Genomic DNA, 14,424 nt, shown 5'->3' on the forward strand with positions numbered 1-14,424 from the left:
CAAAATAGGCACAGAGCTAGCGGCAACAACAAAGCTTCACTGGAAATCCCAGCATGAAAACAAACAGTCACCAACCTTTTCCTGAATGTTACAATGGGAAAGCCATTAGCTGCGATGAGCTGCGGCCCAAGGATAGCATGTGCTCCATCAGTTCGAGAGCCGTACCGCCACCCAGGCCTGAGATTCAGTCATCCACCCATTCACACACACATTAACACACTGGTGATGGCAAGCTACATTGTAGCCACAGCCGGCCTGGGGCGCACTGACAGAGGCGAGGCTGCTGGACACTGGCGCCACCGGGCCCTCTGACCACCACTAGTAGGCAACAGATGAAGTGTATTGCCCAAGGACACAACGACTGAGACTGTCGGAGCCGTGGCTCAAACCGGCAACCTTCCAATTACAAGACAAACTGCCAACTCTTGAGCCACGATCGCAAACACATAAACACAGACGGCACCAGAGCTCTCGATTAACACTTCCTTTATTGCTCATCACCACACAACTGAATACTTTTACCTTCAAAACACAGCAACAACACTTCCTGTAAACTGTGTGATTGGAGCCCTCCAGTGGTCCACCACAATGTCAAAGTAACAGGCAATGATCACTGAGACACCTGACTGCTTCCTTGTTCCTTGGGCATGGGGACAATAGTACCATATACAACTTCTCACAGGGACAGGTTAAAGATCTTAGTGAACACAACTGCAAGTTGGTTCAGCACCTTAAAATAAGTCAGGCTCCTCCCAGGATATTGTCTTTTTTAATACTATTCGTTAGCTCTCTTTGGGCATTACTGTAAGCCAACTTTGAGGCCTTGCCTTGCTCTCGAGCAATCATTTTTGGTCTTGGAATATGGATGATCTTGGTGGTTAAGACCATCAGTGTTCCCAAACCAAAAATTATGCCTCGACAACAAGGCGCGGCGTCTGAGCTGTCAGTAGAGAAGGCTACACATGCCAGAATAGAAGAGCTGTGTTCTTCAAGCGCTGTACAGACAACACTCAGTCTGTCTTTTCAAATCAGTCCTGCTGCGGTAAAATGGATTCTTCTCTCCAGGCTTGGACAGTTTGTACAGCTGGCCATGGTCTATAGAGGTCTATATGATGGACTTAATTCAAGATGAGATGGTCAGGGAGGCTAGGGTGTCAAGATAGGACAGCTTTATATGCTGCTAGGATGCTGGTGTAAACCTGATCGTCATATTCTTTTCCCGTTTTTCAGAAATGTATATTGTTATACAGTTTGGGCATTACAGTCTTTCACTATGCCTAATTAAAGTCTCTTTCTACAATCACACCTACTTCTGGATATTTGCTCAGCCAGTTGTTAATGGTATCATGCAGAGCTAACTTAGTATTAGCTTGTAGTGGAACATAAAGAGCTGTGATTAAGACCGCACGAAACTCTCTTGGTGGGTAGAATGGTCAGCATTTCAGTACCAGATATCCAATATCAGGAGTTCAGTGCATGGTGATAATGTCTGTAGATGTACACTGGTCATCATTAAAATATATGCGCACTCCTTTTCCTTTGCTCTTAATGGAGTCAGCCATTCTGTCTGATCACTAAACAGACGAGCCTGTGAGGTTATTTGAACTTCTGCTCACTGAATATCTCCTCTTTTTCAGCTGTAAAGTCAGTTAACCGTAGAGATAATTGTGTGGGAAAAACCCCAGTAATTCAGTAGTTCCTGAAACACCCAGACCAGCCCATCTAGCACCGACAACTGTGGCATGTTCAAGTCACTTATATTTCCTTTCTTCCCCATTCCAATGCTTGGTTTGAACTTTAGCCGGTGTCTTGACCATGTGTACCTAAATGCTTTGATTTGCTGCATTATGATTTGCTGAATAGATATTTAACTTAAGCAGCTGAACAGGTGTACCTAATGAAGTGGTGAGTGCAAAAGAGGCTTTCTTTATAATCCTCTCCATGAGTTTTTCACTTAAATTTTTTTTAGTTTTGGTATACTATTAGTACTTTTGCTCAAGTAAAGAATAATTCAAATATTTTTGTATTAGGTTTTTTTTTTTTAAGTAGGGCAGTAAAACATATATCTGTCACACTAGAAAGAACTGGAGGCCGGCTACGCGGAAGGCAGTGGTGGCGACGACCTTGTTTAGGGCCCCCCCCCGGATGGCGATGACATCCAGCTAAAGGCCTGGAAAGTGGCCGGCAAAGGCGAGGTGGTTCAAGCCGATCTGGATCGGACAGCGTTGTAGAGACAGCAGAGGCTGGACTAGACGGCGGCGTGATAGCTGCGGATGGTGACGCTATCGGTGATGGTGTGAAAGCTGCAGGCATTGGAGCAGGTGTTGGCACTGCTGGCAATGGCGAGGATGAAGACGCAGAGGCTGGACCAGGCAAGACTGATGCTGAAGCTGAAGCTGCAGGCGTGGATGATGCTGACGCTGAAGCTTGTTTGAAGATAAACATTTAATTTATACCACATTAAAGGATTCAAAGCATTTATTGTCATATGTGCTAAGAAAGCATTTCTCTGTGCAATGGAATTCTTTCTTTGCTGTCCACACAAAAATGCCGGTTAATATAGGGAAATAGAAATGATAAATAAAAACAGTATAAATAAATAAAGACACAAATTTAAGCTTGAAATGGATGTGTGTTCAAAATATCTATGAGCTTAATGTGCTGGCTTAATGTGCCTGATGTGCACAAATTATTATTATAGTTAAAAATAGGTCAGCTGTCCAAGAGTCTGATAGCAGTGGGGAAGAAGGAATTGTTGAGTCGGAATGTTCTGGATTTCACACTTCTAAACCTTTGTCTCAAGGGCAGAAGAGTGAACAGTCTATGTTGGGGGTGTGTGAAGTCTTTGAGAATGGAGGCAGCTCTCCTTTGGACTCTGTGATGGTAGATGCTTTGCAGAGAGGGCAGCGGGGTCCCGATGATCTTCTCCACAGTTGTTATCACTCTCTGCAGGCATTTGCGGTCCACAGCAGTAGTGCTGCCGTACCATGCAGTGATGCAGCTGGTCAATGTGCTGTCCACAATGCAGCTGTAGAACCTGCTGAGGATCTTGCCCGACGAACCAAATTTCCTCAGCCTCCTCAGGAAGTACAGCCGCTGTTGAGCCTTCTTGACCAGCTGTGTGGTGTTCAGTGACCAGGTGAGGTCCTCAGTGATGTAGACACCCAGGTATCTAAAGCTGCTTCTGCGAACTTCAATATGGTGTTGTCCTTGTTGGATGTGACACAGTCATGGGTGTACAGGGTGTAGAGAATGGGACTGAAGACGCAACCCTGTGGAACGCCTGTGTTTGTAATAATGCTGGCTGAAGTCCTGGTGCCGATCCTGGCGGACTGGGGCCTGCCAGTCAAAAAGTCCTGTAGCCAGTCACAGAGGGTGGGGTGTGGGTCGATTGTTGCCAGCTTGTGAGTGAGTTTGTTAGGGATGAATGTATTGAAATTGGAGCTGTAATCAACAAAAAGTACCCTGATGGATGAGTCTTTGTTTTCCAGATGGGAGAGGGAATAGTGAAGGGCAGCAGCGATGGCATCTGGCGTGGACCCTTTGGCCCGGTAGGCATACTGCAGGGGATCCAGAGTGTCTGGGATGTTTCTCTGGATGTAGGCCAGCACCACTCTCTCAAAGCATTTTGCAATGATTGGAGTGAGTTCAACTGGTTTGTAGTCATTTAGGCAGGTGGCTGGGCTTTTCTTGGGGAGACGGATTGAGGGTTGTGGTCTTGAAGCATGTATGGGCCACCTCTGGCAAACCAGATCTGGGCCACCAAAGGGCCGTCATTCTTTGCGGTATGTGGGCCATGAGTAAGCACATTGTGTGGGCCAGATCCGGGCCATACCAATTTTGCTATGTGGGGTTGTACTGTAGACATGACCCAGGGTGTTCTTGTCATGGGTAGGAATGGCCACATGTTGGTGATGTTTTGGGTGTACAGTCCATAAGTTGCACTTATTAAAGTCACCAGTGACGATAAAAACAGCGTCTAAATAAGTTGTCTCTAATGCGCTGATGACGTCATGGAGTTTGCCGAGCGCTGCTGCGGAGCTAGCTTGTGGCTGAATGTAAACAATAGCCAAAAACACAACTGAGAATTCCCGCGGCAGATAGTAGGGGCAGGGTTTTAGGAATATAAACTCTACGTCTGGCAAACTCTCCTTTTAATTGATTCAAGAAAGAACAAACATACACATATCAGGTATAACATTATGACCACTGACAGGTGAAGTCAATAACATTGGATTGTTTCTTCATTACAGCATCTGTTAGTGGGTTGGATATATTATGGAGCAAGTGAACATTTTGTCAAGCCTAAGATTTGAGCTTGTTTGAGAAGGACCAAATTATGATAGTTTGATGACTGGGTAAGAGCATCTCCAGAACTGAAGCTCTTGTGGGGTGTTCCCGGTCTCCATTGGTCATTATCTGCAATGCATTGTCTCATAGTTACCATTTAACAATATACACCTGAGACTAAAGTCCCACACACCAACACAAATCCTGATCCTAATGAGGATTAGTAGTAAGGATTTAGGTATGAACACAAGTTGAAAACACAGAGCGAAAATGAAAACCAGCACAAAGAGACATTTTAAACCAATCACCACAGTGATTCTACTGTAGCAACATGAACACAGAAATGGATGCTGCCTGCTCATCAGTTTGTTACCTGTTGAAGTTCAGGATTTGGCTGAAACACTGAAAGAATGAACAATTATAAGGAATTGAAGTACTCTTTAAGAACCGAATACACTGAATACAAGCAGATGATAAAAAAAAATTCTAAAAGTTATTCTCTTACATATATACCCACAGGCCATTTTATAAGGTACACCTGTTCAACTACTTGTTAATGCAAACATCTGATCAGCCAATCATTTTTCACCAACTCTAGGCATTTAGGCATGTAAACATGGTCAAGATGACCTGCTGAAGTTCAAAGCAAGTATCAGAATGGGGTAGAAAGATTATTTAAATTACGTTGAACGTGACATGGTTGTTTATCTGAGTATTTCAAAAACTGCTAATCCAACAGGTTTCCCACTCAACCATCTCTATGGTTAGCCAAAAGGGTTCCCAACACTGTCCGGAAAAGAGTTAACTGATGAACTAATGAAATGGCTGGTGAGTGTATATGTGTATTTCTTATATATAGTCACTAAGCCTTTAGATACAAAAATATAACAGAATACATGATCAAATTCAAATATGTAACAAATCTGTGTCAGTAAATCATCAACATAATGTTAAAAGGCACCACCAACAAATATGCCCTACAGAATTGCAGAAAGATGCTTACAAGTTTTCAAATGTTTTACATTTTAAAAAGTTTTCTTTATATTTATTGTGTTGTATTTTTTTGACCTTTAACCCTGACTCAACGAGTCAGTGATTCCAGAATAATAGAACAATAAATCTGCAAGATAATGATGATTTGAAGAATACCAAACAGTCTGCAAGCTTACAGCCATACCACTCTGAGCAAGCCCGACTGGTGAATCTAAATTGTCCACAGGTGTGAATGTGAGTGGTTGTTTCTATGTGTTAGCACTGCATCTGGGTGGTGACCTGTACGGGGTGTACCCTGTCGTAGCACACCCCACGGCCCTGATGAGGATAAGCAGAAGAGAATGGATGAATGGATAAACAGTCTGTAGTGGCTTTGCAAGCATCCTCCTGCGAACCAGTCAATCCATCTACTTAAAGATGCAGAATGCTGTCAATTCCTAAAATTGTTGAAATCAACTAAATATTATCAGTTTTGGGGATTTTTACATCAACAGTGTGGACCAAACACATTACAATTTGTTGGAAATTACAAATTTTAAGACACAAACTAATTGAATGAATCAGAAAATAATGTGCTTATTATCCATTACTTAAAATGTTAGTGGCAGTCCTAAAAATGCACAGACTTTCATATTTATTCCACTTTGTGCTGCAATTCGAAACATTATGTTGCCTTCTTAATAATTGTGAATTATTTTATTAGTGATGTTGGCAAGCTTGAAATTCTCTTTAGGGTGTTAAAGGAATTTAGGTTGTTCTGAAGTATGTTTTGCTGTGGGTTCGAGACTGGGGAGAGAGAGTTTGAGGAATCACTAGGCTGCCTGGTGGAACTCCAATCAGTGATTGAGTCTGAAAATTGGGAATTTGGGAATGACTCCAAAGATAAAGATAAAGTAGGGTTTTGAATTCCCTTAGATGACAGCTCATCCTCACTGCCTTTGTGATCCCTGGAATAATTCCTAATATCCCGGCGGAATGATTTCTCTGTGTTTGCTTCCTTCTTACACAGAATAATGTAGCACTTTGTGAAGAACTGACAAAACAAGATGCCGTAGGCTGAGATGAGGATAACAACCATCTCCACTGCTGGAATGTACTTGCCTGTGACATTGGCATAGACTGGACCAAACATGATCCAGGAGATGAAGTAAATGAGCATTGCAAAAGTGATGAACTTTGCATCATTGTAACAGTCAGGCAACTTTCGTCCCTTAAAAGCAACACCAAAGCAGATTAGAGCCAAAAGGCCAATATAGACTAGCATGGCTCCAAATGCAGGAATTAATTTCTCATTACAAAACATCAGTTTCATGTTGTTCTGTGTGATCTCTGAGTCAGCAGTTGGAGGACTGTGTATAAGCCACGTTGTAACAATAACCACTTGACCTGCCATGCAGACTGCAATAATGAGGTAAGGCTTGTAGAGCTTCTTCAGCACACTTTGAATGACCGGGTCAAACTCAAAGGCTAAGACGATCTTAAAGGACTTGACCATGATGCAGGAGACACACAAGGTAAAACTCAAGCCAAACACCACCTGCCGTGCTTGACACTGATAGCTATTGGGTGGACCACCAAATAATATAACACTAGTAAATGTGATCATAAGGGAGAGGAGGAGAATGATGCTGATTGGGCCAACAGATGAGCGCACAACAGGGGTATTCCAGTGTGCAAGGAAGATGATCCCAACAACAATGGTAAGCACTGCTCCTAAAGAAGTAAAAGACAGCAGCACAATAAGATATACATCACCCCATTTCAGAAAATCAGTTTTTCTTGGCAAACACTTTGAACTGCCTTTTAGGGAGTAATAGTTTTTTTCACAAGGATTGCACTTCTCCGAATCTGAAAAGAAAGAAAACAAGATCATTAGAATATGTAAGTTGGATTCAAACTCCTTGAACTGTCAATGCAATAGACTGCAATATAAGCATTTTAAAACACTTATTTTGGCTTTTATGTAGTTTTACAGTTAACTGATACAAATGGAGTTTACTGTTTCTTTTATAATACATACCAGTGGTATTGGAAAAGGTGTTCTCAGCACAGGGTTCACACTGATAGCAGCAACGAGGCTGGCCCGAAACTGAAGTCTTACTGTAGCCAGGCTGACAGCTGTCTGTGCACCTGGAAGTCACGTTTCCCTGAGAGAAGAAAGAATCATGATTTTTTTTTTACAGTCTGTATAGTGTACTCTCTTTATTCTAACACACAAGTTTTTATATGCTAACTGCTTCTTAAACAACACAAGAACAAGAAAAAAACAAGGAAGGAAAGTAAAAAAGAAACTGAGGAGCTAATCCAGTACACACAGTCATTCAGTTTTCAAGAAAATCTCCTTAAATTGAGTATTGACATTGATAAATATATGACAAATAAAATAAACCTATGTTCTTGCTGATGATAATGGTAATTTTCAAATACTTAGGTTATCATTTTAGTATGCCAATATTAGCACAACTAAGTATGATCAGATTGCCTTTAATTTCATTCACAAAATCAGTAGAGAGACAAATTATGACCTTTGACAGTGCAAGAGTTAATAATTTAACCCAAAGTCTGTATCAAATAACATGGTAATCAACAGTGATTTCTTTAAATATGAAATATCAATATCAGCATAGCATTAGAGTAATATTTAGTGAATCACCAGAATTGGTAAGATTCATCTTCTACACATCTTAAATATTTTTTTAAATATCAATTCAACATGGCTTATGAATGAACCACCAATGAGTCCAACAATATATTAATCCTGCCAACACTGACTGTAGATAATGTGAATATCTAAAAATAAAAACAATGAATGAATGGAAGAAGAATAAAACAATTTGACAGTGGAGGGCAAGTTATTACTTACAATGTAAATGTAGAAAGCATGTTTTGTTTCCTGCGAGATGAACGTCAGGCTATTTTGCAATATACTGTAGCGAGCTACAATGTCATTTACGTCTAGAGACTCTGAAGTCTGCTTCCATAGGACGATATCGTATTCAGTGTTGAGGTCACCATGGGGATCAAATGAATAGTTTTTCCCATCCATGTGGAACTTTGCCTTCCATAGGGCTCCTCGTAACTGAAATTGCAGTGTGTGTGAAAATATTGATTAAAAATAATGTATCTAAAGTGGACAGGACAAAACATCATACACACAGATTAGGTACAACATTATGACCAGAGACATGTCTTTTCATCATAGGACCTATTAGTGGGTGGGATGTATTAGGGAGCATGTGAATATTTTGTCCTCAAAGTTGATGTATTAAAAGCAAGAAAAATTGGCTAACCGACTGGGTCAGAAAATCTCCAAAACGTCAGCTCTTGTGGGTTTTTCGTGGTCTGCAGTAGTCAGTATCTATCAAAAGTAGTCCAACAATAGAACCAGTGACATGATCATGAGTGGCCAAGGCTGACTGATACACATGGGGAGTGAAGGCTGGTAGAACTACTATATATACCCCATTTCTCCTGCAATCTTTTTTTTTTTTTCTTGAAGCTCCAGCTTGAGAGTTCTGTGGAGGGAGCTTTAGGGTTCTTGAGGTTTCTGTGCAATATCTTTGCTGTTTCTAGGACTGCATTTCTCTGGACAGAGATCTCAGATGTTGTTCCTGGAATCTGCCAAAGCCACTCACCCAGTGTGGAGGTCACTGGCCCAGCTGAGAGAGGAGCTATATCTCCTAAAGCTTCGTTGATATTATTGCTGTAGATCAAGTGGTGTGGATCAGTGAACTGATGTCTCGTTCACTACTGGCATACAGCTTGATGTTATCCATGTAGAAGAGGTGGCTATTGACTACTCCATTCCATAGTCGGAATCCATAGCCAGTCTTTTTAATGATCTCACTGAGGGGGTTCAGCCCATGCAGAACAGCAGTGGAGACTTGATGAAAACTTGTGCTATTGGCTTGAAGTTGGTCTCTAGTGTTCAGAATCAGAATCAGAATCAGTTGTTTCCCCCAGCCACATTGTATTCCTGATGAAGGTCTTACTTCATCAGTTCTTAATCCAGACTTTTCAGGATCCATGGCATGGCATCCAGGCAGTGCACAGCTTGGTGAGTATGGTCTTGTCTTATTGGCTGGTAGTTGCATGGGACAGGTCCCTTCTACTGTCCAAGCCTTCGTTTAGCCATTCCAGGTGTCTCTCGTCCATTGGCAGCTGGTTCATTTATGCTGCCAGATGCTCGTGAAGTGCAGTCAGCTTCTTTAGCCAGTAGGCATGAATTATGTCAGGCCCTGGTGCTGTTCAACTCTTCATACTAGGGACCCTTTTTTTAGATGTCTGCATCTGTGATGGTCACTGGATCCTGTTCAGGGAGATGTGGTTTGCTCTTAAATCAACTAGCCACTGAGCCTTTTTTGGGTTGTGGCCTTCCATTTGCTTTATTGACAAGGCTGTGAGTCTTCGCCTTTAAGTTTTTAAGGCCTCAGGTCTGCACAGCTTGCTGCAATTTTAGGCACCCCTTTCTTCATTATCACCTTTCTGCAGTCCTGCATCTTGGCCTCTAGCCTCCTTCTCCATGGAGGGTACTGCTCCTTGTGCTGTTCATCTTCCACCCATCTTGTACCAAGCATCTCAGTGGTCACTGCTGCCATGGTGTAGATAAGCTGGTTGGTTTTGAGATCTGAGATCTCTGTCATATGTATGTATGTATGTATGTGTATATATATATATATATATATATATATATATATATATATATATATATATATATATATATATAGAGAGAGAGAGAGAGAGAGAGAGAGAGAGAGAGAGCATTTACCTCCAATGGGGATGGGCGTTTTGTCTTGCAGTCTCTCTCAGTGCAGAGGTCTTCAACAGCCTGAGCTATTGCTTTAACCGCCAGTTCTATACTGAACACAGCAGATGGATATATCATAGTCTTTAACTTCTCCGATGAAGTTGACCCATGCTGCTTTAAAAATGGGTTGTTGTTGTGGTGGCTTGGATTTTCATCAAGGTCATCGAGATATCGCTTCAACTTGGTTGTGTTTCCAGATTTAAAAGTGATCCCAATGATTGTTCCTATGTCACTCAAAGTATGTTTTTTTGTATTCAGTATTTCAGGTGATTGTGACCAAATATCACTGGCCAACCAAATTCTCCTTGTTCCTTGAGGATCATTGAGAAGTTTTTGAAAAATATACATCATATGGTCAGGTTTCGCGAAGGACACAATGACACTGACGTTTTCATTATCTATGATGGTTTTGACTGTAGACTCAATGCTCTTTCCCAGCAAATAATCATTTAAATTATCTGGAAGAACAGAGGTGAAGGCGAAGCAGATGCCTTTTTGGTTTGTATAGTACCAGAGCCGCTCAGTTATATAGCGAGCATATTCACCATCGGTTGTCAGCACACCGACCCAAGTCCATCCATTATTATCAAGAATCTCGGAGATGGCACGAGCTTGGTGATTATCTTGTGGTACAGTCCTCATAAAGCTTGGAAAACGGGTTTTATCACTTAGAAGGCCAGAGGTTGCACCATAACTTATCTGTGGAAATAATCACAAAACATTGTTTGGACAAGTGAAACATGCTTTTCATATTCTGCCTGCATTCATTCTTTTACAGTGCAAGGATATTTATGGTTATGTTTTACAACAAGTTTGAAAAAATTAAGCACTGTATTATCACAGCTTGTTAGCTGAGTACAGAATGGAAAGGTATATCAGGTCATTTCATCCATTCTCTGAATAATAGCTGCTGCTGTTTGATTAATAGACTTTACATTCAGTGATAACTACTACTACTAATCATCATCATCATCATCATCATAATCATAATAGACCCAAATAGTCAGTCATACCTCGGGTATATATTCCAGGTTGAGTAGCCTTGTAACTGCTATGGCTATCTCTGAGTAGTAACCACCAATGACAGCAAGGACAGGGGAAGACTGCTGTGCACTAGTGTTACCTGCAAAAATGTATTCAGTGACACAATTACTGGCATTTACATTAACTTATATTAAGACAGTAGGATTACAAACAGTTACATTTACATTTACCTAAACTGTGGGCAAAAATCTTTATTTAGGTGTAAATTTGACTAAGTGTAGCTTTTCAGCATGTACATAATATTACTTTTATGAAACTACAATTAAGACAAAGGAATTAATCAAACTGACTAGCCAGAAAATTCTCATATTTTTCACTTTTTCCCCCCTCAGAGTACTCACAGTTTCCCCTCATAAAGGACGGGATTTTTCTCAGGGAGGTAGTAACGTCACCACAGGAGTCAAGTATAAGATATCCCAAGGTGAGGTTCCCCAACTCTTGCTTCTGATTTATCTCCTCCAGCGCCTGCACCATTATCAGAGACTGGACCAGGTTAGCCGTGCTAAACCTGCATGACACAATCAGATATGTTATATACAAATATACCCTAATTTAATACACACTTTGACACTCATTGCTAAAGAGTAACAGCACCTGTCACATATCTGGTTTTCACTGCCATCATAATTCACAGTGACATTAACGCTTTCGTGAATCGGAAACAATCCTCCAATAATGATGTCGCCTTCTGCTGTGGCCTGTTCGAAGGATTTGGTACCATGGTGTGATAAAACTACAAAAAAGATGCAGAAGCTGAAAGAATGTTTCATCTTCCTCCAGCTGTCCATCTTGTTAGTAGAAATCTTCTTCGAATAATCTCCGAAAACGTGCTCTGAAAAATCACTTGTGTGTATCCCTTCAGTGTGTTTGCAGAAGACAGAGCTGTGGATAAACCTCTTTAACTTGAAATACTGCTTATCTTTTTTTTTTTTTTTTGGGGGGGGGGGGGGGGCTTTTTATGGTCACATGGGGTTTGATGTCACTTCAAGACATGGAATGTGAAAATGTTATCGCTACTTCCAGGTAATTATTCTGATGAGTTTCAGTGTGGTTTAAAAAAAAAGATAAGAAGTATTTGGACAGGTGTTGTATTGACATTACTCATATCCACTGTGTATAAAGATAATTTGGCTTACAGTTCAGTAAACCAATCTGTTGGCAGTGCTGTTATATAATACTGACATACTATCCTACTATACTTGGCAAGACAATGCTAGGTATTTCCCCAATAGGCTTAAAAATAATTCTATAGATGCTAAAGTAAGAAAAAGAAGTAAGAGGGCTCTGGTGCTAAATTCTTAACTTATGTCTTATCTGTAACACTTGTTTGTGATTTTGACTGTGATCTTTAATCAGGTTAAACAAGATTTGTTGCACACACCTCTGTACTGCATGCATTTCCTTGTCTCTCTTGGCTGCTTTTCTGATTTTATTGCCTCAACAAACCCCCAAATTGTTCTGTTACAAAAGAACACAAGAAGAATATGTTAAAAAAAATAGCATCATATTAATACAAGTGAAAATGTGCTACTAAAAATAAATAAGGCTACAAAATATCCAAGCATAGAAAGTATCTAAATTCGTTTAAGCTTAATTTATAGATTTATGTGCTTTTTGATACTCCACTACATCTAATACTTTTACTTAAACACATTCACATCAATGCTGCTGTTAGCAGTCTCTTTGAGGATTTAAAAGTGTGTATTTACACATAAAAGTGCTGTCCATCCATTTCCTTCCATGTACACAATTCAGGGACACTTGAGCCAGAGCCAGTCCCAGATGCCACGGGGGAAGAGGTTGGGTGAAACCTGTACAGGCTGCCGATCTGTTGGAGAGCTAACAAAGAAAGGCAGACAAATGTTCATGCTCACATTCACACCTATGGACAATTTAGAATCAACCTAACCACCCTATGCATGTTTGGATTGTGAGAGGAAGCATGAGTACCGAGGGACAACTCAAGCACAGATTCCACACAGAAAGTCCCCGGCCTGGATTTTAACAGTGGACTTTTCTACTGTGAACCAATGGTGCTAACCATCATGCCGCCCCATTAAAATGAGTAATCATCACACAGTTGCTGCAGCTTTGTTTGTAAAATATCATGATGTGAATTTCCTGTTCCACTTTAGATTGAAATCTCTTGACCTTGGATGCCATTTGAGTACAAAGCACTCTTTGTTAAGTACAGTGAACCAGTCTGACAAAGTTTAAGGTTTCTGATATGGTGCTTTATCCTGCTGAAAGTAGTCAGAGATGATCATAAATTAATGGACATGGTCAGGTATAATACTCAAGTAGTCTGTGGTTTTTAATGATCCTCAATTGGTACCAAAGGGCCCAAAATGTGCAAGAGAAAATATCATCTACACATTATAATACCAGCAGGAGCAGCGGCCCGATGGAGCTGTTTTTTCATGTTGTTCGCACCAAATTGTGATCCTATCACTTGCATGTTACAGTAGAAATAGAGACTCGTCAGACCAGGCAACGTTTTCCCAATCTTCATCAGTTTTGGTGAGCCTGTGTGAATTGAAACCTCAGTTTTCTCCTCCTAGCTGACAGCGAAAAGGAGAAAACTGAGCCATGGTGTGGTTTTCTGCTCATATAGCTTCTTTGTTCAGTGGTTCAATGTGTTGAACATTTAGAGATGCTCTTCTGCATACCTCAATTGTAACAAGTGGCTATTTGAGTTCGTGTTCCCTTCCTATGAGTGGAGAGAGTCATTCTCCTCTTACATCAAAAAGCCAGAGAACTGTTGCTCACTGGATATTTTCTCTGTTTCAGACCATACTCTATAAACACTAGAGATAGTTGTGTGGTAAATTCCCAGTAAATCAGTAGTTTCGAAATACCCAAACCATCCCATCTGGCACCAACAATTATGCCATTTCATTCCCATTTTGTTGCTCGGCCATCTTAACCATGCCTACTTGCTTAAATGCTCTGAGATGCTGCAATGTTATTGGCTGATTAGATATTTCTCTTAACAAGCAGTTGAACAAGTGGTCCTAATGAAGAAGAGATAAAATTCTCGAAGATCAAAGTTCTTTTTTTAAATGGGTTAAGGAGCAATCTTGTGCTACGGTCACACATATGAAAGAGGAAGTTAAACAGAAGTATCAGGTTATCAGTAACATTCTTGCATCTATCCAGTGCACTGAATGTCAGTTTCACTACATGTCTCTTGATAGATTCTGACAATATAACAATTACAAGTTTTTTTCTGATAACTAAATCCAAGTGCAAAGTACAAAATGGAAGAAGGAAAGTCAGATTTATTATTT

The 14,424-nt window shown here is 40.7% G+C and overlaps 1 protein-coding gene across 1 annotated transcript; it reads right to left on the reverse strand.

The window, feature by feature from the left end:
• Positions 1-2,248: 2,248 nt before the first annotated feature.
• Positions 2,249-11,922, reverse strand: LOC146616968 (G protein-coupled receptor family C group 6 member A-like). Its single transcript, XM_085372915.1, has 10 exons — positions 11,729-11,922; positions 11,476-11,642; positions 11,104-11,213; positions 10,052-10,789; positions 9,765-9,893; positions 7,304-7,430; positions 6,217-7,131; positions 3,272-3,754; positions 2,792-3,209; positions 2,249-2,363 (listed from the first exon to the last, which is right to left on the reverse strand). The coding sequence occupies exons 1-10, from the start codon at positions 11,920-11,922 to the stop codon at positions 2,249-2,251; spliced, it is 3,396 nt and encodes a 1,131-aa protein (XP_085229041.1).
• Between the last annotated feature and the right edge of the window lie 2,502 nt (positions 11,923-14,424).

This window comes from Diplotaxodon limnothrissa, linkage group LG15 (genome assembly GCF_057381915.1).
Source record: "Diplotaxodon limnothrissa isolate DT_005_m linkage group LG15, D_limnothrissa_male_GT1.1, whole genome shotgun sequence".
Taxonomy (NCBI): domain Eukaryota; kingdom Metazoa; phylum Chordata; class Actinopteri; order Cichliformes; family Cichlidae; genus Diplotaxodon; species Diplotaxodon limnothrissa.